This window comes from Myodes glareolus, chromosome 27, assembly GCF_982192425.1.
Source record: "Myodes glareolus chromosome 27, mMyoGla1.1, whole genome shotgun sequence".
In the NCBI taxonomy this organism is placed as follows: Eukaryota; Metazoa; Chordata; class Mammalia; order Rodentia; family Cricetidae; genus Myodes; species Myodes glareolus.
The window spans coordinates 34,349,179-34,374,370 of NC_142052.1; the positions used below are offsets into that span (position 1 = coordinate 34,349,179).

At 45.6% G+C, this 25,192-nt stretch overlaps 2 protein-coding genes across 3 annotated transcripts in view; both read left to right on the forward strand.

Moving 5' to 3' along the window:
- Pms1 (PMS1 homolog 1, mismatch repair system component) overlaps positions 1-14,407 on the forward strand; it is an 84,352-nt gene extending 69,945 nt beyond the window's left edge. The window contains exons 10-13 of the mRNA XM_048456019.3: positions 6,489-6,974; positions 8,419-8,549; positions 11,214-11,374; positions 14,077-14,407. Of these exons, the coding sequence (XP_048311976.3) occupies positions 6,489-6,974; positions 8,419-8,549; positions 11,214-11,374; positions 14,077-14,241 (943 nt within the window). The 3' untranslated portion in view covers positions 14,242-14,407. The remainder of the gene's footprint in view (positions 1-6,488; positions 6,975-8,418; positions 8,550-11,213; positions 11,375-14,076) is intronic.
- Positions 14,408-15,911: 1,504 nt separating this feature from the next.
- LOC146889373 (uncharacterized) overlaps positions 15,912-25,192 on the forward strand; it is a 32,737-nt gene continuing 23,456 nt past the window's right edge. The window contains exons 1-4 of one of the 2 annotated variants that reach the window (XM_087902344.1): positions 15,912-16,082; positions 20,023-20,098; positions 22,411-22,460; positions 23,292-23,344. In XM_087902344.1, the coding sequence (XP_087758470.1) occupies positions 16,035-16,082; positions 20,023-20,098; positions 22,411-22,460; positions 23,292-23,344 (227 nt within the window). In that variant the 5' untranslated portion in view covers positions 15,912-16,034. The remainder of the gene's footprint in view (positions 16,083-20,022; positions 20,099-22,410; positions 22,461-23,291; positions 23,345-25,192) is intronic. The other variant, XM_087902345.1, reaches the window with a different exon arrangement.

Here is a 25,192-nt window from a genome sequence, read left to right on the forward strand (position 1 = left end):
AGCCTGTTACCCCGTTTCATACAATTATGTAGTTTAAAGATGAGCAAAGCTTTTAAAATTTCACATGGTTCCCTATAAATGTGTAACAAGGAGGGGGTCTCCGCTTGTTTGTCCTGGCCACCTGGCTAGCTTAGCCCCAAAATAACCACACAGAAATTGTATTAAATCACTGCTTGGCCCATTATTTCTAGCCTCTTATTGGCTAACTCACATCTTGATTTAACCCATTTCTATTAATCTGTATATTGCCATATGGCGGTGGCTTATCAGGAAAGATTCTAACCAGGGTCCGTCTCAGGCAGAGCATCCGTGGCATCTCTCTGACTCCACCCTTCCTCCCAGTATTCAGTCCACCCCGCCTACCTAAATTCTGCCCTATCAAAAGGCCAAGGCAGTTTCTTTATTCATTAACCAATGAAAGCCGCACATAAACAGAAATAAATCCTACACCATAAGTGTGTGTAGTTCTCATGTGTCAAGTTGTCTGAGAAAGAAAACGTACTTCTAGTTTCTGTAAGTGTGCGGCAGTGTGAACTCAGGAGGGAGGCATTTCCTTTAGTCTTGCAGCAACTTCCCTTTCGTTGCCTTGTGGAGAGGGGTAGTTAGCATTATCTACCTAGGGAGTTCCAAACTGTCAGAATATTAGTGTTCCGGTTGGTACGCTTCATCTAAGGTTTTGTTAGTAATACAATATATTCTGGTGACGGTTTCCCCTCAGCGCCCCATACATGATCTCCAGCCCACACACACCCGTCCAGCCTCATGCCCCCCTTTCTCTATCTCCCTCTCTCTTTAAAGTACAAAGAATCAAGAAACACACATCACAGAAACACAAAACCGAAGCTAAAATATACACACAAAAGACTAATAAGGCCCAAAACGCCCAAACAGTGGACAAAAATCACATTGAGTCTGTCTTGTGTTGGCCTCTCCTGCCGGCGTGGGACCTGCCCTGAAGTGTGGTTAATATACCCAGTGAGATTCCAATGGGAAAAAAAAAAAACCTGATTTTTCCTGTACAAGTGGATATCAGTTCATGTCCACACCGCCCTCTTGGTGTCGGGACCCCGTCTGTCCTACAGGCCCCGTGCATGTCACCAGTCTGAATTCACGTATCCATCAGTCCTGTTATATCTGGAGGAGTCCCCATCCCTCTGCCTCTGACAATCTTTGGAGCTCCTTGTCTGTTTGGAGGACTAAGGCCTCCAAAGTCTCGCTCTGAACGTCGTCCAGTGTAGGTCTCCATCTGGTGCCATGTGCAGTCTTCTTCATAGGCGCAATGAGTTTTAAGAGAAGGGAAGTATGGGAAGTTATGGAGACTCAGCAGCCGTCTCGTAGATGGTACAGAAATGGTTCCCTGTATAACACTAACCAGAAAGCTTTTGGGGAGTTAGCCCATGAGAAGGAACGCGGTGCGAGGAAGTGAGAAGACTCTGTGATACAGGGACAGAAAGTGAGAGTGTGCTGGAGAAAGTTGCTTCTGTAGGTCCCAGGACCAGCCGGAGGTCCTGCAGGGTCCCGGGGCCAGCCGGAGGTCCTGCAGGGTCCCGGGGCCAGCCGGAGGTCCTGCAGGGTCCCGGGGCCAGCCGGAGGTCCTGCAGGGTCCCGGGGCCAGCCGGAGGTCCTGCAGGGTCCCGGGGCCAGCCGGAGGTCCTGCAGGGTCCCGGGGCCAGCCGGAGGTCCTGCAGGGTCCCGGGGCCAGCCGGAGGTCCTGCAGGGTCCCGGGGCCAGCCTGAGGTCCTGCAGGGTCCCGGGGCCAGCCGGAGGTCCTGCAGGGTCCCGGGGCCAGCCGGAGGTCCTGCAGGGTCCCGGGGCCAGCCGGAGGTCCTGCAGGTCCCGAACCAGCCGGAGGTCCTGCAGGGTCCCGGGGCCAGCCGGAGGTCCTGCAGGGTCCCGGGGCCAGCCGGAGGTCCTGCAGGGTCCCGGGGCCAGCCGGAGGTCCTGCAGGGTCCCGGGGCCAGCCGGAGGTCCTGCAGGTCCCGAACCAGCCGGAGGTCCTGCAGGGTCCCGGGGCCAGCCGGAGGTCCTGCAGGGTCCCAGGGGCAGCCGGAGGTCCTGCTGGGTCCCAGGGGCAGCCGGAGGTCCTGCAGGGTCCCAGGGCCAGCCGGAGGTCCTGCAGGGTCCCGGGGCCAGCCAGAAGTTCAGTCTCTGCTGGGAAAGGAGGATGAACTCGGGGCAGGGAACACTTAGGTCTTTCCTCTTCTTCTCCTCACTCCTCTCTAGAGGGTTAGAATCCGGGTGTGAGCCGTGTACTTCTCCCCCAGCCACTCTGCAGAGGGGGCGTCCTTCAGGCAGGTGGTGTTAATTTGAGCTTTCATTTGCAATATATAAATCTATTTCTACTTAAAACAACTAAGTGATGTTGCAATTTGGATGTTACTGGAAATGATAGGTAAACTTTATAATTAAAGTTTAGCCTTTAGTTTCAGAAACATCACTTGACCTGACTGGTCAGTCACATCAGCGTGAATACTTTCCATTGAAGTTGCTAAGGTCCTTAATGGCATTACACACAGAGGTACCAGCTGCTCTTACTTAACATTTACCTCCTATTATTTTGGACATAACTTTTTATGTTTCCCAAGGAACTAAATTAAATTGACTTCTTGGATAAATCAAAAGATTAGTACCATATGCTGAAATTTGCACATTATAATTAATTACAAATGGTGACCTTTATCTTGAACTCATTTTCCACCCCATAGGAAAAGTCTGGAGTTCTGGTGTCTAATGCTAAAAATATACTTATTGCCAGTGCCTGCAAAAGTGAACTATTAAAGATCATGTGTTTTGTTTAACCAACTCCTATGTTCGTGTTCTGGGTCCACTTCGGAGATGATAACTTTGGAAGGTGTGAGTATGAGAAACAAATGGTTAACTGTTGGTCTAGCTTCCAATGAAGCAGGCCTTTGTGCAGTCTTATCCAAGTAATGTGGCATGTCTTTATCCAGAAACGTGCTCTGACTGTGAAGCACACTGTGCTGGGGTCTCTTGTTTCCTAGCCTCACTTTATAGCATACATACAAGCAACATCCCGTAAATTCTAAGCCTGCTTCTTACAAGACCAGAGATAATCTTAGTCCTCTAGTTACAAATGCCAGACTTAATCTGAAACATGTATCCGTGTCACTGAATAACTAACCTTTCATCAGATGTCCTATTCAAACTGGGGGATTCGTGTCTCTATTTCTTTCCGTGTTTGTCGTGTTAGGGATTGAACCCAGCCTAGTGTGTGCTACACATGTGCCCCGCCACTGGGTAAAGCCCCAACCCAGGACTGTGTTTTGTTGGGGATTGACCCCAACCTAGCCTGTGCTAAACATGTGCTCCCCGACTGAGTACAGCCCCAGCCCAGGACTTGGACTTCTTGGTAGAAACTTAGAGCGAGCCTCACCTTTTCCAGTGGACCAAGCAGCTCCTTCCTGGTTACAGAGCTACGTACTGGCTGTAAACTGCCCACATAATACAAATAAGTACATAATACAAATAAGTACCCTGCGGGACAGAACAAAATACTTTGCATTAAGTTTACGTGGTTTCTGAGCAGCAGAAATCCACCAAACAGGCCACCAGGGTCTCTAATCTCCATGGTCCCTTGGGCACTGCTTCCTGAAGTGAACAAGGCAGCAGCTAATTCTCATGTGACAGAATCATCGTGTTTAAAAGCAGAGCCATTAAGTGTCAGAGGGGCCTGAGCTTGGAAGCCAGGCATCTCAGTTTCTCACAGCGTGCTTGGCGATGCCACTGTAGTGGACTGCCTTTGGCTACAGAAGCTTCCTTTAACTCGATCTGAGAAATGAAGAAAGCCCGCTAACTTTTTACCTACTAGAATTGAAATACCCATCGCTTATACAGTTGCAGTTGAATTTCATAGGTTACATTTGTTTGATTTATTGGAATTTGCATATCAGCTGATCACGTTAAGTGAGGATAGAAAAATTACCATTAACTTGATGGATTAAACGGTGTGCTTTCTACTCCATGTGCCATTGGAATGGCTTTATTATGCAGTATTTTTGTTCTCCACTTGATTTTGAAATGCAATTTGCTCTATAAAATAATTTGGCCTTGTAATTCTCCTTCCTCCACCTTCTAAGTTCCAGCACTGTGGGCATACGCTGCACGTTAAATCATTTTTTAAATTGGGTAGCATTTACCTACAGCAGTAATGTCTAGTTTTATAAGAACAATAAGGCTTGTTGATTCACCGTCTAATTGTTGGTCTAATTGTGAGTGTTGTTGTGTTGGTTGGTTTTCAGATATTGGAGGCTTTTTACAATAAACTTGGTTTCTGGTTTAGCGTGAACAGAAAATATCTGTTAGATTTCACTCACCTTTCACTGTGTCTGGCTCATCTTATTTCCCGTCCTGGAAAATGATCCAGGTTAACATATAAAGAATCAGAATTTTTCCCAATCATTCAAGTTGAAGTGGTTGGCATTGTTACTGAGATCTGTCATTTTTCTGACATTTTTCAGTTTGTTTCTGATACTGATGAAGAGAAGAAAGGCGCACACATGTACGTGTGAAGCTCCCTAGTGACCCCTTCATCTCTGATAACTTGGCATTCTGATCTGCTTCACCTAATGTCAGTGCCTCATTTTCTTTCTTTCTTTTTTTTTTTTCTTAGTTTTTCAACACAGGTTTTCTTGTGTAACAGTTGTAGCTGTCCTGGAACTCACTCTGTAGACCAGGCTGGCCTCGAACTCACAGAGATCCGCCTGCCTCTGCCTCCCGAGTGCTGGGATTAAAGGCGTGCGCCACCACCTGGCAGCCTCCGTTTTCTTGCTCTGTTTGTATAGCGTATACATCTTTTCATTCTTTTGTGCCATCTGTGTTACAAAAGTTGGGTATTCTGTCCCTTAGTTAGATTTGGTCTATGAAATATTAGAATAATTGATATTGTTGGCAGTCAGTCTGCCCTGCCTCCTGTTGTCTGTTCCTGTCTTCCTTGGAGCAGTTGCAGAGGTACTCAAGATTTAAATGACTTAATTGTGACATCTAATTTGTATTACTGTTTGCTTTGCTTAGTAAGCTCACCATGTATCCTTTTATCGTACTTCAGTTAAATCAGTTAAATTAGGCTCCCATCGAACCTAAAAGCCCCCGGGTGTAATTGCTTTCATGTTCATGTTACTCTTTTAAGAGTGCAATTATGTTAGCAGAAAACTTCTTTTATCTGAAGCTATCTGTTTAATCTTCTCTTTGAAGGATATCTGTGGTTGGCAGATTTGAATCATGGGCTTTCTCGCCTCGTAAATGACGCCACATTGAGCCAGCATTGCTTGTCTACTTGGTGTCCTTCTCACTGACTGATCTGGGGGATCTGTCTTTGGTTTTCACCAGCTGGTTCTGGTGTATCTGGCAGACTTTGTTTGCATTTAACCTGCCTGGACTTGCATCTCATAGATCATAGACTCCTCACCAAATGTAATTTTATTTAAAAAATAAATGAGACTTAATGTGTTGAGATGCTTGTGCACAAACCCCTGGCTGCTTCCGTGGTCATGGGTCCCTTTCCTTTCTTTTTCACGGTGGTCATTTCTGTACTCTGCCTTCAGGTTCACTGGCCCTTGTGTTTCCATTCTGCTGTGTAGTTAAATCTGCGCAGTTTCTGTTCCATCCTATATACTGTTTTAGTTCTAGACCATCCACATCTTTCTTTGTACGCATATAGATTCTGCTCCTCACCTGAGCTTCCCTTTCTGTCTCTCTCAGTCTCCCAAAACATTTATACAAAACTTTATTTATTATAAATCAGCGTCACTTTGAAGGTGGTTTTTCCTGACATCTTCTCCTCTTGGCCATGACTCACATTTTTCTTTTTTGTTTCTTGGATGGTGACTTTTAATTGTGCAATTGGCCATTGTGGGTGATGCCTGTTCACTCCTGAACAGTGTTGATGTTATTTAAGAAGCCTTTGAACTTGTGGGGTTTTGTTTTGCATTGAATGATGGTGAGATTTGCTCAGTTCTAGGGTGCAGGGTTTTTCCTTCCAGTTTTAATTGAAAGCCCACCGTGTTTACCAAGCTCCGCATGTAACCTGGACACCCATCTCTGCTCCCCCTGCACTGCAGGGACTGGGAATTCTGTTCAGCTCATTAGCCTCCTAATGTTTTCTGAGAGCTCCCACACATGGGATTTTCTCTCCATTTCAAGTTGTTCTGGAAGCAGAGGTCTGTGTTCTGATGACACAGGGTAGTCGGTGCCATCTTCTAGCTGAGTTCCTGACGCTCCTACCCTCTAATGCTGGATAAGAACTCTGAACGCAAACGCCAGCGCTTTCCCATTTGCCTTTGACCGCTCTTCAGGAGCTAGTTTCTGTGCTCTGTTTGGAGTTTCTCGTAAGCACACACAGGAGGGTCACTCTAATACACATTTTCTTGTCATTAGTGAATAACAGCTCCTTACTTTTAATATAATTTGCTTCAGATGGTTATTGCGTTTTTATTATGAGCTCATCCGTTCTGTCTCCTCTCTGCTCTTAGGTATGAGGAAAAGGCTAAGAAAGACTTGGAACGATACAATAATCAAATGAAGAGAGCTGTAGAGCAGGAGCCACCAGTAGCCTTCAAAGATGGCAGAAAAAAGATAAGGGGCACCAGTGCATGGGGCTCGGCGCAGAAGCACAAGCTGAAAGCCTCGCTGTCTAACCAGCCGAAGCTCGATGAGCTCTTCCAGTCCCAGAATGAGAAAAGGAGGAGTGAAAACATCAGAATAGCGGAGGTCCCCTTTTCTATGGAGAACTTAAAAGTGAACTTCAGGAAACAGAAGGAAGCTGACTTAGAAGAGAAGGATGAGATTTGCCTGATCCACGGTCTCAAGTTTCCTGATGCGTGGCTGGTCACGTCCCGAAGAGATGTCATGTTACTGAACCCGTACAGAGTGGAGGAAGCCCTGCTGTTTAAGAGACTTCTTGAGAATCATAAACTCCCCGCAGAGCCCCTGGAAAAGCCAATTATGTTAACTGAGAGGTAGGGTGGAGCAAGAGGGTTTTTAGCTGTAATGTCTCATGCTAGAAGCTGAGGGGTCTTTTCTAGTAGGGGTAAGTGGTCTTTACTTGACGGCATAATGAGAAGGTTTTCCTAAATTCTAGTGGTGCTGCCAGTTGCTTAGAAATGATTTTGGAAGATCTAAGGGGCTCACATCTTGACTCAGTGAATCCCAAGCTCACTTCTCCGGTACCTTGTGACGTCTCAAGGGGGATTGGAAGCTAGAGTTGGTTTTCTGTGCTGTTACCCTGCTCTGACACCGTCAGACACACACCCGAGTAGAATCACACCGTCAACACCTTTAGCAGCCGTCACCAAGACTTTTGCCCCATCCTGTTTTGCCCATATGTGTGTATAGAGACACGTTTCCTCTCATTAAGGCATGTGAGACTAGGTCCTACTTAGCCCGTTCATACACTCATGCAGGTGGTCCGTTTCTAACCTAATCACAAGTGTCTTTTTCATACCTTACTCAATAATAATAGGTGAGAATCGTTCCTTGTTGTTTCAAAGGGTTTGTTTTTGTTTTGTTTTTTAGTTTTGCAATTTTGAATTTAATTTCTTTCCATATGGCATTTGGTTGTATTTATTTTTTATTGTCTGATTGATTTACTGTGTATAGCAGTTGGTGGAGATTTTTCTTGTCTCCTTACATCCTGATGGGCAGCAGGGTTTTTGGTTTGGCTTTTTCTCTTTAAGATCTGTTTTATTTGCGTGCTTGCGCACGTGCATAATTTACACGTGATGGCTGCCTTCTGATGCCTAGAGAGGGCGTCAGAGCCCGGGAGCCGCAGTTACAGACCATTGTGAGTAGCCAGTCTTTTCCAGAAGGGCAGCCAGTGCTCTTACCCACGGAGCCGTCTCTCCAGCCCTGACATGACGCTAACATGTTCCTCCCCTGTCTCTCGCTGAAAGTTAACTGCAGGAAGACAGGAGATTTAGGTTCTTCTTTCCGGTACGGCTTGTTCCTGGTCAGGTGCTCCGTGCGCTTCAACACAGTTCACAGCTTTGGACAAAAGTGATCTCCCTCTCAAAGCTCCCATACCCCTCTGTCTGCTATCTACCCAGTAGCCGATAGTCTGCTAGTGATTGTTGCCTGAACTAATTATATTTTCCATTATAAATGGGGTGGTTTTTTTTTATATCTTACATGAGTAACTTGATGTGTGTGTTATATTTAGAGAACTACTGTTTACATTTCTCTTTGAGTTTGTAGTACTCCAGAAGAGACAAGCTGTCCTTTATGTCTGTCCTTCCGCCTTCCTGGGCACGCTCTCCGGTGGGCCTCTCATACAGTGCTAGCGGAATGCAGAGTGCTTTGAGTAATGGGGACACTTTTCAAGTCACCCTTGGACGAGCTTCCATAAATCCTCTTGTTTCAATCTGAATATTCAACATAAAGAACCATAATTTCTTTCTTTTTCAGTCTTTTTAATGGGTCTCATTATTTAGAGGTTTTACATAAAATGTCGACAGTTGACCAGCGATACGGTGGATCAACTTACCTGAGTGACCCTCGTCTGACAGCAAATGGCTTCAAGATCAGGCTGATACCAGGTACAGTGCTGGGCTCACTTGAAAATACTGTCTCTGACTTGGAAAGCCTCCTCCCGAGATCTGCACTTGGCTTGGACGGTTTCCGGGTGTATTTTCATTTTGCTGAAAGTTGTCGTCGGGCGTGCGGAAGTGGACTTCCTTTAGCGGGCCGTGCGGGCCATCGCTGTGCGGCTTCCTCTGGCCTTTTGTCTTGTCGCTGTAACTCAGCGATCAGAACTCTCTGACGTCAGAACAGACATGTGGGATAATGGGATGACGGATGAGGTGGCCGTCTCCCTCGCTGTTTGAAGCTGTTGACTTGTTTTACCAAGTGACGTGGAGATCGACTGTCCTCACGCGAATGTCAGGGCTCCATGGCTTTGCCAGATAGATGGGAAAGGCTGTGTCTGCCTCGGGGAGTCCAGTTTTCTCACCTAGCCTTCTGTCTTTTTCTGGTTCCCGTGCTGCTGTAGCTCCCGGGTTAGCCTGTCCCTCCCTTCCCTTGTCTCCCGTCCAGCGCCACAGCGTCACAGCCAGTGTGTGTGGGGAAGGATTCTTAAAGAAATGCTTTCACATAGGTGCAGAAGACGTAAGTGGGGGCTGGAGAGAGGGCTCAGTGGCTAAGAGCGCTGGCTTCCCTTCCCGAGGACCCACAGAGCAGCTCCTAACTATCTAACTGCAGTTCCAGGGGATCCCAGCCTGTTCTGTCCTCCTCGTGCAAGGCTTCATACGGTGCACAGACATACATGCAGACAAGACATACACATAAAATAATAACAAGGAATTTTAGAAAGAAAATAAGTACCAATAGTATGCAGACGCACAGAGCTGGCTGTCTGCTTGGTTTTTCCCCAGCCTGACCAGGTAAAGATGCCTCCCAGACACGCCTCAGCTCCGTGGTTCCAGCTGCTCTGTTGAGGTGGAGACTGTGTGTCCAGAGCACACATCCTCACGTTCTTCACTAATGACAGCGGTAACTTCCCAGTGGCCGTTACGTGCAGCGAGCCCATCAAAGAATTAACGCATCAGCCCGTTACTCTCCTCCAGCCTCCAGGGGAGCTTCTGTCAGTCCCCGCTTTACAGATGAAAAAACTGAAGCACAGAAATTTGAGTTGGCTCTAGAGGATACTTGGTGTTAGATTGAAGCCCACACAGCCTGCCTCGAGAGTCTACCCCCTTAACAAATTTTTTTTGCACAGCCCTTCATTAAAGTCAGCGTATTAACTTCACAAAATAAGTGTAAACCCTTGGGTAACATGAATCAGTGCCGAGGCTGGGCATGATGACGCATGCCTGTTGTCACGGCTTGAGGGGCCGAGACAGGAAGGCTGCTGCACGTTCAGGGCTGGCCTGATGTATATAGTGAGTTTAAAGCGGTCTTGGGCTACACAGGGAGACCTGTCCCCTAACACAAAGCGAACAAACGAAAAGGAAGCGTAGTACTCCACATAGTGTGACTCCGAGTTTAAATCCTCCTCTGGCCCCAGCCCCCCTCTCAGACCTCACCCGGCTGCACTCCCTTCCTCTAGTCCTCATAGAGAGCTTTTCCTGGGGTCCTGTGGCCTCTTCTTCCCATTGGAAAATTTGAAGTCTGAAGAATGGGTGTGTGTGAGAGAGAGAGTGAGTGAGAGAGACTTCTCAATCCATTTCTCTAGTTTGTGTTGCTGGAAGGTACCTTTTCTTCACATCTCTATCGTGTCTAGGAAGGATGGATGAGCCGTCCCCCCTTCCCCTCACCTGCCTTGGTGATCTCGAGTCCACCTGTGTCCTCAGACACATTTCACCCCCTCTAGGGGACACGTCAGCTCCTCTTCCCTCAGTTATTTCCTGGGGAAAGGGTTCGATCTGCGCTGTGACATCTACCGTTGGGCAGATAACCGAGAGTGGATCGGTCAGGTCCCTAGAGCTGCAGCCTTGCAGGTTTACCCGATTCCTGTTGTTGTACGTTCAGCAGCAGCCGTTACTGCACAGTTGTAGGTAACACGCTGTGGATCCCGGCATGAAGGCCGCTGTTGTCCAAACAGGATGAGTGACTTCTCTAGTGTCAAAGCCGATGCTTTGGAACATACCCTGCTGTGGATGTTCTACCCAATTACACATCCAGTCATGTGGCCTTCAGCTATAATGACTAAGTTACCTAAAATATCTTCATAAAGAACACCAGTTTCTGGTGTTTCCTTAGTTGAATCTCCGAATAAACACTAGCATGTTTAGTTCCTGAAATCCTATAGTAGCAAGACACGGGGTCTATTGTTATTCTTGCTAAGTTAAGATCGTCGAGGTCTTTAAGTTAGATATCAGGCTAGTGCGCTAGAACTTGAAGTACAGCAGTGGACAAAACACTTAAACCATTTTGACTTTAATAAATATCATGGGACTTCAGTCTGTCTCCAAAGTAAGCAATGTTCTAAGCAAATGCGAGGAACAGACCGGTGGGAACCGACATTAAATTAAATTATATAAGGCGCATGTGGGGTCGCTGAGCACCTATGACTTAACTGAAGGCTTCTGGGAAGTCATTATTTGTTCTCCAGGAAGCAGCACAGCTTTGTCCTGAAATATTAGACTCCGGTCAAGGGTCACTAAACGTTCTAACAGTGATTTTTGTTTCCAATGGGTATGTTCTGGAATATAATTTTAACCAGCAGCTCAGCTGTGCCCCTGTGTTTTTGTTTTTTTTCTCAGGAGTTTCCAGTACTGAAAACCTCTTGGAAATAGAAGGCATGGCTAAGTGTCTCCCGTTCTATGGAGTCATGGATTTAAAGGAAATCCTTAACGCCATAATAGACAGAAACGCGAAGGAGCCTTACCAGTGCAGACCCCGGAAGGTGACGAGTTACCTGGAGGTGCGTCTCACGGTCACATGCTCTTAACCAGGGAGAAGCTTTGTTTTTCTTTGCTTTGAGATAGGGTCCCACTCTGTGTCCCTGGCTGGCCTGGATGTCACTCTGTGGACCGTGCTGGCCTTGAATTCTCAGAGATCCACTGCCTCTGCCTCCCTCCTAACCCTCGGCTAGGACTAAAGGGCTGGGCCACCCACTTAGCCCAGTAGTCAGTGATTAAAAGAGCAGATTCTGAAATGTTTATTTTCACAAAGAAATTGCTACTTTAAAAAACTCAGTAAAAATACTTCACCGCATAGGCTGTGATAAATGCTATGAGAGATCCTTATAATACAGTTTTATTTATGAAACGTTCTGTAGAGCTGTTTTCTCTTAATCTCAGAATGGTTTCCAAATTGTTCAAATGTTATGCCATGTTATTCATCAGAAACATTGTAGTATGATTCTAAACCCTGAGCTCTTCAAAAGGAAGCAAAAGCTCTAAACTATTGAATAAATGAGGCTGAATTGTTGAACGAATGGAAGTTTTACTTTGCTAACACTTCACATAGCATCTACCAAAATGAGAATTGCAAAATTAGGTTGAAAAAGCGCATTCAGCGCAGCTGGGTCTGATGGTGGCGTGCCTGCCCTCCCAGCACTCAGAAGACTGAGCAGGAAGATCGCAGGTTTGCAGTCAGCAGGACTAAAGGCCCTGTCTCAGAAGTCAAATGTAAAAGAGGGCTAAGCCTATCCAAGTACAGATTCAGGGCCGTGACTGTGTCTCTCGTTATGTCCCAGACCAACCTGGACTTGGTTTTCACCCTCTCTCTCGTCTGCGGTGTTCAGACACAGGCCAGGCCTGTCCCGTGACTGGAGAGGATGCTTAGACCAGCTTGGCTGACCCCTTAGGAACTTGTCTTGTGGAAATTCCCAACCAGTTGCCAGGGCAATTCAGCACTGATTGTTTTAGGGAACTCCAAAGAAGTCTTTTTCTTAAGAGGGGGAAAAAAAAACCTTGGATAAGAAGTAAGGTTTCAGGAATAATGAGAAAGTAGCAGTTGAGACCAGACTTGAATGGTTTTACATTGGAGAAACTAGGTATGGTTGTTTCGGGGAATGGTCTTTAAAAAAAAAAAAAAAAAGTTGACCAGGCACACACCTTTAATGCCAGCACTTGGGAGAGAGACAAAGGCAGGGCGATAGAGGCGAGCCTGGTGTATAGACTGCATTCTGTGATAGCCAGGGTGACACAGAGAAGTCCTGTTTGGAAAAAACCAAATATTGTAGTGTGGCAGAGAAGCGTTAGAAAGGACATACATCATGGTCTCTGAATAAAGAGCCAAAAAGAGTGAAAAATAGTTTTTCCTTTGTGTCTGTGTGGGGAGGTCTTCTGTTGTTTGTTTTGGGACCTCACCGTGTAGCCCTCAGACTGCTCTCAGACTCCTCCCCCCAGTCTTCCTGGCTCACTCTCCCGAGTACTTGGGGTCACAAGTGTCCACTACCAAGGCCAGCTGAAAGGAAACCTTTTGAGGTGAAGGAGAAGATGTACGACTTTGGCTACGAGTGGAGGGGTAGAGAGACTGGGCATCTGGGATCTGAAAGCAAGAAAACGGGACAATAAAAGAAAGGACATCCCGTGGGGAGCAGCCGTGCCCAGGTGCCGTGGGAGCGTAGGACCTGACCTCGGGCTTGTGTCCGACCACAGCAGTTGCTTGACTCCAGGGGTGTCCGGGAGGTTTACCCTCTGCTAAGGATTAACAAGTTGGATATGGAGAGGGACCGAGGAGCAGGGAGAGAAACCTGAACACACTGTATTCCAGGAATTCGCTAAGTCAGCCCTAGCACTGGATGCTGAATTCACTACTCAGCCTCGGGAGGGAGGGAGGGAATGAACTTCCAAGGAGGCCAGTGAGTCTGAGAGTAAGGAGGGGTTAAAGGTCAAAGGGAAGGAAAGACAGATTCTGTTGGAATACAGGGTGGAACGGTTGGGAGGGTGAGGGGCCTGTGGCTGAGTGATGTTAAAATGTAACAACTCCGAGGGGCAAGATTTCTTTTTTAATACTAAAAGAATGCTAGTCTTATTTATGATGCTGTTTCCTTAGACCTTTCTCCTTCCTGAATCAGAAAACAGCATTTCTGCACCAAACCTGAGGACATTCCCTTTGGTTCTGCAGGCCTCCTAGCCACACCACCGACCTCCTGAGGCAGACAACCACAGCACCCACAGTGGCTGTCAGCCTCAAACCCTGTTTCCCCCTGCAGCCAGAACGCTCCACGACATGGGAAATACTTGGCAGGCTCTATTTCATCTCTAGTTCCTGTCCTGGAGGGTGACCCGGTGCCTGCTTAACTTCTGTCTTGTCTCTCTGGACCACACCCACAGAACGTTTCCTTCTCTGAAATGCTTCACTTTGCTCATGACCTTGGCATGTTAACTGAAAAGCCTAAATGTCATCCTCTGAGCTGGCTTCCCATTTGCACAATCACTGCCCTTGCCCAGTTAACCCTGTATACGGCATTTACTCACAAGTCTTTTGTTTCTCTGCATTGGGGTGTAAACTTCACGAGGTCTGGTGTTCAGTCTCCAGAGTCTGCAGCATCATTAACTGTTATTAATTAAATTGTTATTTTTCAGTGAATGAAAATCAGTTTTTATCTACCAGAATAATGTGTTTTTTCTTCAGGGTCGATCAGAATAAAGTGTGTTCCTTTTCTTTTCACAGGGGGAAGCAGTCCGTCTCTCAAGACAGCTGCCCATGTACTTACCAAGAGAAGACATCCAAGAGCTTATCTCTAGGATGAAGCACCAGTTTGGAAATGAAATTAAAGAGTGTGTTCATGGCCGCCCATTTTTTCACCATTTAACCCATCTTCCAGAAAGTTCATGATTAAGCTTCTGACAGTTATTAACTGTTGACGTTGATGTGGTTTTCAACCATTTTTGTACTATCATGTATCAAAATGATTGTTTTATAAATGAGGATTTACTAGCCTATTTGTATACTGAAAAACTGTTTTGAAGTTTATATATAAATAAATAATATGCAGTATTGATTTTGTTCTCATACCTAGCCTTCAAACTAGGTGTGAGTTGTAGGATCCACAGAAGAAGACAGGTGTTCTCTTGGGCGCCTGACAAACTGTAGGCCCCCCAGGAGAGGACGGGTGTGCCCTTGGGCGCCTGACAAACTGTAGGCCCCCCAGGAGAGGACGGGTGTGCCCTTGGGCGCCGGACTTATGAAGTTAACTGTTTAGAGAGAATTTACCCACACAGCTCAGCTGACACATCACAAAAGAGTTTTCAGTGGAAGTTTCAAGTCAGGTGGAGAGGTAGAGAATGAAAACATGACCAAATAAGGTATCGCTGCCTCTCCAATATGATAATATTTTAGCTTTAGGGTCAGATTTTGTCAGAAAGTATACATGGGAAGATCAACATTTTTAACAGAAAAATTAGGTTACCATCCTTTTTTTTTTCTCTCCCATGTATTCACTCACAAAACAGGACAATGTTTCAGTACTTTACCAAAAAAAAAAAAAAAAAAGGAACACGATTTGTTTAATGAGTGCCTTTTGGTATGTAAAGTATGATACATTGTAGTGGGCATGGTGTCTCCACATACCATCTACAGTTCTCATGAGTCATCTATGAATTCTTCATCTTTGTGTTACATAGAAATTATGATACCTGGAGCTATTCCTGTTGCTCAGTGTTTCCCCACCAAACTTGGGTTTGCTGTGACCCACATACTGCTCTTTCCCACGCCTCTCTGACTCACCTTGTGATGGGGCTTCTTGCTGGTGTGTGCGTGTCCGTGTGTGTGTGTGTGTGCGCGTGCGCGCGCGTGGTGTCGGTGCTCATTGGTTTGTGTTAGCCTTCATGAAGAGGAGGGTGGAAGAGGGCAGTATTTCTACAGTATTGCCCTCTGCATTGGCCACGTGGAGCTCACTGATTTTTCCGCCAGGCTGTCTGGCTGTTGCTGGGTTTGTAGGCTCAGGCTGCGAACCCAGTTTCTCCTCCTGTGGCTGTGAGTTTTGAGGCAGGGATGCTGGGGTCAGAACCCACATTCTCATCCCTAGCGCAGCTTGGAGTCCTTGTCCAAGCCAAGTTAATCCTCTTTCACTGGACAAACTGAGAAGTAACAGCTCACCAAGAAGCAAAAACAGGAAGAAATTGTATCACACATACACACCAGTCCTAAACAAACAAACAAAAAAACCGTAGATTTATTTTCTCAGTAAGTCAGATTGGTCTGACCACACATAGAGAAACCCATTTTTGCATTAGCTCGTTGGAGCATCAGTTTAGAGTTGCAGACACGCTGAACACTAACTCCGAGACTGAGCATCCTTAACAGACGACTTACCATGAAGAATGGGTCTAAGCGGGAGGGGGCCTTAGGGTCCACAAAGTACAAGTATTTCGTCGCAGGGGACTCTACTTTGAGAAATGCTTCTTTGAGCAAATGAACTCGGGCTCGCGACATCTTCCCGACGGCTTTGGACATCAGGGTGGCTGAGCTGCCTGCCTCTTTCACGGGAGTGGGTTAATGTTGAGATCATCCAAGTTTTGTGGCTCTGGGCTCTTGGTTCTGTTGACAGTAGCCTACCTTTCCAAGAGCTCCCCATCCCCCCAGGATCCCTGCTTCAGTCCCAGCAGCACCCGCGAGCCCTGGACTCCATGGCTGGAGCAGGCAGCAACCGAGAGGCCCTGGCTTCCCGTATGGAGGTAACTAACGGCTGCGGCGTGGGAGACCGAGAGCGGAGGAGTTAACGACAGGGTGGAAAGATCCAGGGAGAAAGGTCCTAAATTACTCATGCCTCCCTCTAGTCTTCCGTGTCCTCGGCTGGAGAAAGGGAAAACTTTAAATGTCATTTTCTCCGAGCACCGTTGGTACCCAAATGTGTTGAGCAAGGCCGGTTCCGCCCCGGTGCTGACACCCACGTGGAGGAGGCCTGTGGGTCCCTTTGGTACAAATACTTTGCCAGAGCAGAAGCCAGGGGTCACAGAGGCACGCCTGGGGCATTTTAGGTTATTTATATAGTGAAAAGTGTTGGGGCCCCGTTCAGATGAAGAGATCAATGCTTTCCTTGATTATTTAATTGTGGTTTCCACAAATTTAGTGGCTTAGGTTGCGGTTCCTGGAAACCATACCTCTGCAATCTACGTTTCTTAAATAAAAGCATAAATAAGATGTTTTCCCCCTTTGATTTTCATCATATTTTTGCAAGATCTCTCCAGTCTCTTGAAGGTGGAAACGGAGTGAGAGTCTTTAATTAAATTCAGGTTAGGGTTTACATGTACAAAATAGGTTAACGCTTGACAGTTCTGACAGCCAAAGGGAATGCTCCTGAGAGGCGAGCACTGCCGGCTAGCTTACCCAGACAGGCGAAAACGGAGTTCAGAGCAGTGCGTTTGCCGAGCATGCGCAAATGATCAAGTGTCTGGATTTGATCCCAAACGTGCCGCCCACCCCCTTCCCCAAAAGAGGAATTCGATACCCATGGAAGAGGGTCCATGGAGGATCTGTGAAGCTATCCAGTCAGTTGTCCACACGAGAAAATGGGGGTGCAGAGGAGTAAGAGAGCGCATGCTCCCGTTTCTCCTGTTGAGGTCGTAATTAGTAACGCAAAGAAAGGTGTTAACAGAAAATAGTCACTTTGACTGCAGAGGCAAACGAAAATACTCGAGATTGTCAACAACGTTCTATATTCAGGAGCATGATTAATCAAACGGTAGCGTTAGGCTGCGCCTGGGTTACCAGGCCTGGAACAGGTGACCCAGGAGGAGGAGAGGCAAGAAGATGGAAAACCCAAAGCCCGGCTGAGTCCAAAGCAAATTCAAGGCCAGTCTGGGCAAACTAGCAAGACTCTTGTCTTCAAAGGTTTGAAACAAAGAGGGATTGGGCTATGAATGCAGTCCCGCCAGAATCCTGGGGGTTTGGTGCTCCGGGGGGGGGGATCCATTTTTCTTTTTGATAAACTCAATTTCTTTAAACCTGTAATTTTTTTTCTTGCTGAACCATTGAAGTCTACTGTCTAGACTGAAAATCAGAGTAGGAATTACACCTACTACATGAACCTGATCGCCAAAGCCAGGGTCCCTTCTGACAGTCTCTAAAGCGATTCTCTGCTTATTTTTTTCCTTTTATTTATTTATTTATTAAAAATTTCCACTTCCTCCCCATCTCCCATTTCCCTCCCACTCCCCCACTCCCCCTCCCTATCCCTCTCCAGTCCTAAGAGCAGTTAGGGTTCCCTGCCCTGTGGGAAGTCCAAGGTCCTCCCCCCTCCATCCAGGTCTAGGAAGGTGAGCATCCAAACAAACCAGGCTCCCACAAAGCCAGTCCATGCAGTAGAATCAAAGCCCAGTGCCATTGTCCTTGGCTTCTCAGTCAGCCTCCATTGACAGCCACGTTCAGAGAGTCCGGTTTGATCACATGCTCCATCGCTCCCAGTCCAGCTGGCCTTGGTGAGCTCCCATTAGATCAGTCCCACCATCTCTGTGGGTGGACGCATCCCTTGCGGTCCTGACTTCCTTGCGGTCCTGACTTCCTTGCTCATGTTCTCCCTCCTTCTGCTCCTCATTTGGGCCTTGGGAGCTCAGTCCCAACTTTGAGATACACCTGTCAGAATAGCTAAAATCAAAAATACCAATGATAGCCTATGCCGGAGAGGATGTGGAATGAGGGGAACACTCATCCATTGTTGGTGGAAATGCAAACTTGTGCAACCACTTTGGAAATCAGTGTGGCAGTTTCTCAGGAAACTAGGAGTCAACCTACCTCAGGACCCAGCAATTCTACTCTTGGGAATATACCCAAGAGATGCCCAATCATACTACAAAAGCATTTGTTCAACTATGTTCATAGCAGCACTATTTGTAATAGCCAGAACCTGGAAACAACCTAGGTGCCCCTCAATAGAATGGATAAAGAAGGTGTGGCACATATACACTTTAGAGTTTTACTCAGCGGTAAAAAAAACAATGACTTCTTGAATTTTGCATGCAAATAGATGGAAATAGAAAACACTTTACTGAGTGAGATAACCCAGACCCAAAAAGATGAATATGGTATGCACTCACAAGTGAATTCTAGTCATAAATAAAGGACATTGAGCCTATAATTCACGATTCCACTTATCTTTAAAATACTTGTCGGGATCTGGAATCATCTTTTTCTTTTCCCTGCAAAATCTAACTCTATTATTAGTCGTACGTAAAGCTCTCTGAATTAGGTCACCTTTCTCCCACATTTTTAAATTATCAGAGGATCTAGATGTCCAGTGTCCTCAGGTGGGCTGCAAAGTTGTAGCAGATTCTCCGTATTTAGTTGGATATCCGTCTCTTCATTGAATGGCACCAGTGCCGCACTTGGTGTGCAAGGAGAAGGCGTGCCTTACCTCTCAAGAGGCTAAACAGTGGGTGCCAGCAGTCTGTGAGGTTACAGAGAGTGTGTTGTGCATCCACAGAGGGTGTCTACCATCTCTACAGAGAGACCTATTGCAGAAATTATTGAACCAACTCTTTTTTATTAAATTTTTATTTAGTTTACATACCAACCACAGTTTCCCCTCCCTCCTCCTCTCCCAGCCCCTCCCCCTCACCTCCCATCTACCTACCTTCCCCATCCATTCAGGAAGGGGCGGGCCTCCCATGGGCACGGCACATAATAAATAACAATAAATAATAAATAAAGTATGACACCTCAAGTGGATGCAGGACCAAGCTCCCCTTGTATCAAGGCTGGGCGAAGTAATCCAGCATGGGGAAACAGGTTCCCAAAAGCCAGCTAAGCAAGCCAGGGATGGATCACGATCTCGCTGCTACGAGCCTCAGAACCAAGCTACAGAACTGTCACACACATGCAGATGGCTTAGGTTGCTCCCACGCAGGCTCCCTAAGTCTCTGCGCTTGAACCAACTCTTAAGGTTGCCAAGAATCACCCAGAAGAAGAAACGGGTTTCAGGGATAGGGACAAGAGCATATATATATATATATATATGCCAGTGTGTGGTGAGTGCTGGGAATGGTACAGACCGAGGCTGGCCTGCCAGGACTGGGAACTGCTTGTTTTCTACGGACTGCTAGACACTAATAAAAATATTGAACATGAAACACTAAAGTGCAAAATAATATTGAGGACTCTTCACCCAAATTGTTAGGGAAGTTACGATTGAAAATTTAAAGAGTTTGAGGGAACCGAACAAAAAGTTTGGTTAAAACCCTATGGAATCAAAACTTATATGGGAATTCGTGAGGAATTCACCACCCTGCAGGGTTTTCCATCTGGGTTCTGCAGGTACTGATGCAAGACAGTGGAGAAGAAGCCTCGCCTTCACTCCCGCTCCTTGGTGGTCCCTAGGACTGTTAATCATCCTAAGGGCCACACAGCCTAGGAGACCCATGCCATCCAGCACATCTTAAAATGTGTGCAATTTGAAGCTGAGTTTGCACTGGAAGCCAACCTAAACTTGGCAGTGGTTCCTCGAATGCAATAGCTCTCTGATAATAAGAGACTTAATTATTCAAATACAGCTTTGTGGGTAGCATTTACACAGAGAGGCTTAATACATAGTAATCGGCAATCCAATTGATCGTGAAAGCTAGGCTTACTTGATTTTTAAGAACCTTCTCTTCTGTATTTTAACTGTGCTTTCTAATTTAGATCATAGAGATGAATGGCCGGTTGAGACGCAGGCAAGAAATTGTGAATGGATTGAGCATATTTTTGGAAGAAAATGGTATGTCTTTAAAATTTAAAAACATGTTATTTCTTGATCTTCTTTTCATCTTTTCTTTTTGGTTTCTTGAGACAGGATTTTTCTGTAGCTTTGAATCCTGTCCTGGAACTCACTCTGTAGATCAGGCTGACCTCGAACTCACAGAGATCCACCTGCCTCTGCCTCCCTGAGTGCTGGGATTAAATGCATACATCACCACTGCCGGGCTGTTTTTCTCCTTAGCCTGTGTCTTCCAGTGAAAGTTTATAACAAGGTATTTTTCTACATTCTCAAAGTCTTGGCATGCACTAAACTCATTGAGTAGGTGCTGAAAACCTCGTCAGCTCTGAATTTGTTTCCTCTCAGATTCTATTCTCTGGTCTTCCTCTCACCATGTCCATATTTGACAGTTGCTGTCTATTTACATGGTCTGTTTCTACTGTTAGGTTTTCCTTTGCACTCACTTCCTATTATTGTTTAACAGTGTATGACATGTTGTGTTATGACCTATTGGTATCTTTTTCACAGTTTCACAATAACATTGCTAATTTGCACAATATGTTATTATGACTGTACCTTGGAGGCAGTATGTATAAAAACATACCCATATAACATCATAAAATATGTATTACACAATATATTGTAATGTGCTAAGATTTTATGCTTAAAATCACCTTCAATGGGAGATTTTTTAGTCTCTAAAATTACATCTCATACTTTATTCCAGATGTGATTAAGAGTGTGGCCCAGAGGTAGAGTGTAACAAGTCTTTCTCTGTCCTGCCAACCAGCTCCCAAATAATGACATGGGACTTCTCATTAACCATGAAAGCGCAGCCTTAGCTTAGGCTTGTTTCTAACTAGCTCCTATAACTTAAATTAACCAATTTCTATTCATGTGTGTGTTGCCATGTGGCCCATGGCTTCCACCTCTCCCCTGGCATGTCCTGCTTCCTCTGTGTCAGGCTGGAGACTCCCCCTTTCTTCTTCCCCAAGCTCTCTCTGTCTAGAAGTCCCGCCTACCCCTCCTGTCTAGCTGCCATTTAGCTTTTTATTAAACCGGTCACAGTGACACGTCTTTACAAAGTGCGATCAAATATCTTGCAACAGTAGAATGCTTACCTCGCACATGCTGGGCTCTGGTTTGATTGATCCTCAGCAATGTTGATCAGTGATGTTGATGGTTTCAAACGTCAACAAAGGTTTATACGTTTCCTCTAATCATTGTTCATATTTTAAGAATTTAAAGACCATATTTAGTCATCCTCCTGACCAAGAAGTACCAATTGAAATTTAGGGAATTTAGAATAAAATATAAAATATTATTAGGTTAGTACTCATTCAGTTAACATTAAGATATTTGAGTACTGAGTTCTGGTCAATTGAATGAGTAAAATGAATGAAAGAAACTTTGGAAGAAAAGGTAGCTTGAATATTGTTTTGTTAAAACCACTATGCAATGGGATGCAATTAGTGGACAAATAAAATGATGTCTAACCTGGTACCATAGTCATGGATGGTGTCACACATCCTTCATCTTAGCACTTAAAGGGACAGAGGCAGGCAGGTATCTGTAAGTTCGAGGCCAGCCTGGTCTACATAGTATGTTCCAGGACAGCCTTGGCTGCTTAGAGAGACTTTTTCTCAAAAAGCAAACAAACAAAGCAAAACAGTAATGTAGTTGGAAATACTCGGGTTTAATAGCAAAAGAAAGAGAAGATAACAAAATACAGAAAAATGAAAAGTGAACATCTGGGTTGGGAGATATGAGATGTAGAAAAGTCGAGGGCGGAGGCACCACTTAGGGTCAGATTCCAAGGATGCTTTTCAAATTCTGTACTGGTTCATAGTTCTGGTGTCGGATCCTCCCTACTCGATCAAGATTCCCTGGTTCCGTTTTTGTTCTCTAGCATTTCCGTGACGCTTGTGTGTGCCCACAAGCGCTTCTCATTCACTGAGTGTTCACATTAAAGCCACTAAGTTTGTGATTTGCCATCTCTGGGTGGCTATATCGCTGCCTCTCGCTTGGCAGAGACCCAGGCACAAGGCAGTCTGCAGATGTGCCTATGTTTGTGTGAGCCTCGGCTTCCTCTCTTCTTCAGTGCGTCTCTAGACCCTCCTGCCCTGTGGGGCAACAGTCACGGGAAGTAAGATTCAAGGTTCATCTGGAACCAAATATGAGCAGACTCAGAGGCCAAGTCAAGGCTTCCCACTTCCTGAGCAGGGAGGTGAGAGGGTTGGAAGCGTGAGTGATTTCGACGAGGATGCGGGTCTGCTACGGCTCCGTTTGTGTGCTGTCCAGTCATCTGACGCTCTTCTATTCTCTCGATACAGAAGAAGAAACCTCTTTAGAAGAACTGGAAGAAGAGTCTGATGTTTTTGAGGTATGAACACATTTCTAAACTGAAATTCTATTAAAGATTTGGAGCATCTAAAGCATCTCTCCATTAGCTCACCTGACACGGGCCAGGAGCACATGCAGACTTTAGGGGGGACACTGGCTCCATCCCTGCCAGGAGCACATGCTGACTTTAGGGGGGGACACTGACTCCATCCCTTCCAGGAGCACATGCAGACTTTAGGGGGGACACTGGCTCCATCCCTGCCAGGAGCACATGCTGATTTTAGGGGGGACACTGACTCCATCCCTGCCAGGAGCACATGCAGACTTTAGGGGGGACACTGGCTCCATTTAACAAGAATGTTAAGATTCTGTCATACCTGGATAAAAAGATGCATGGAGTTTATATCAGTTTATCTTGATTCTGGTATTTGTCTGAAGCATAACATGTCTGTTTTGTAATCCTTCTCTGTGCCTTTGCTTATGCATTCTGTTTTCATTTTTACTTTCTCCTGCATTCCAGACAGTTCTAGATATTTCCAGATCTTGTTTGTTTTCTTCTGCCTTACAACTACACTTCCCTTTCCCTTACTTTGGCTAAGGTCAAGGGTTAAAGTAGAACATCTCAGACTGTTATGATCTCTGTTGATACAAATACTACTAAGATGCCTCTTATCATAAGGAGAAAACTGATGAGCGTGTAGGACATTTGAATTTTTCAAGGAATTGGATTACCAGCTCACCATGTAGCGCCTGAGTTTTAGACTAGTTGCGGTGGGCTATTGCTTCTTACAGGAATCTTTACAGGATGCTCTTTACATCCTGCCGTGTGCCCATGACTGACCCTCACACTGTGTGTCTCTCTTCTCTGAAGGAAGAAGAAACAGAAGGTCTGAATGAAGATGGTCCCAAAGAAGCACACGATAAGTCAGTGAGATGCATACCATTCTGCGAAATGTATAGCTTTTATCAAATGTACAGCTAATCCCGTAGGTCCTGGTATTCCAGAGTCAGGAATCGCCTGATGCAAGGCTGTGGGTCTCAGAGGTTCACACTCAGCTCTGGTGTTCACGCTCAGCTTTGGGGTTCATGCTCAGCTTTATTCAACTAGCTGTGCCAGAAATAATATGTCCTTCACAGTGTGTAAAGACCACATGAGACGGAACGCAGAGACTGGAGGAGCGCGCAGGAAATGCATGGTGTCTGTGAGTTCCCAGCTTGTTCTTCTGTGCTCTCTTTTTCAAGGGAAATTGCATTGAAAAAGCAAAGCACTCCTTTTCAGATGCAGAATTTGTCATTGTGCACCTAAGCGTAAGATAAACCTAGTTCTGGGGAAATCACTCATGCAGTGTTTCAAAATCATATTTCAGCTTCCTAGTTAGATACAAGGCCATGCATGATGCATTACAGTTGACCCTAAATCAGTGGGAGAGACCCATATGTGGTGAAAAGTGTATATATATTCTGTGAAATTGGATTTACAATAGGATATTTCAGTGTGGTTATAATCATCAAGTAAAATAGAAAAACATTTGAAAGGTTTATGTCAAACAATTTCTAACATTTGATTGATTTCTCTACCCTTTACTTCTCAAATTCTTCTCATATAAGTCCGTTTTTGAAACACAGTGCCTCGGCTCTTAGTGACATATAATATTTTCCTAAAACAGATCTGAAGACTGTCACTGTAACATTGACATGGATGGGTAATTTTTCTTCATTTCATTTCCTTGGGCAAATAAATGCTTATTTAAAACTCAGAAATAAATGAAAATGAAAAGGGGAGAAGGGATTGTTCCTCTTGGTTGATTCAGGGTAACGTGACAGCGAAAGATTCAGGAGATGATTTGATGCGGAGCTGAGAACTGAAAACTGAGACATCCCACAGATACTTCCCCAACTCCTCCGTCTTGTCTAATACACACTTCCGCTACGTTTAATTCTGTATGTTGCTCACATTTTTCTACTGGTGCCTTTATCCAATGTAGGTATGTACACTTTTAGCTCCGATGTATCTGTGGACATCCAATCGCCATTGCACGATCCACTCACCTCCACAGAGGAAGTGGGAACCATCTTAACATGCATGTCCCTGCTAACATGAGTTCTTCATTTAAAAGCGCCTTGCCACTTCCCTAATGGCGAATCAATCCCACACCAATTATGTTTTAAGGGGGTATTTATTTTGGGAGGTAAAACTTACATACACCATAAACCATCAGGAAGGGAGCCTAGTCGCTGGAGCAGGAGCCGGGAGCAGGAGCCAGAACCAAGCGCAGGAACCAAGAGAGGCCCGAGCGGAGCCGAGCTTGCTGCTCTTCTTTTAAAGAGAAATATACCACGCCCCAGTGGGCTGGTATTTCAGCAACTATTGGCTGACGGAGCAGAATGCGCTCCTGCAACACTGTGGGCTTGTGCTTCAGCGACTATTGGCCGAAACAGTGGAAGGTACTCCCGCAGCACTTCCCCATCGGAATTCTAATTTCTTCAAATCTCAACCCATGGAAAACTTCCCTAACATAATTTCTTTTCGTCTGATCCGGCCGACTTCTTGACCATATCCCCCACATTGCTAGCAAGGAATCTCTTACCACAGGAAAAGCTAACATTATTGCTCTTACCAATAGCCCTTAAATGTAACGGTGGATTTTCTTATGGTCTTAAAGCTGGCTCCCATGTGCATTTTCAACCTCAATTCCAACATGCTTTTCCTCCTGTCCGCGAACCTTGGCACGCTACTTGCTCTCAGTTTTCTAGCATAAACCTTTTTCTTCT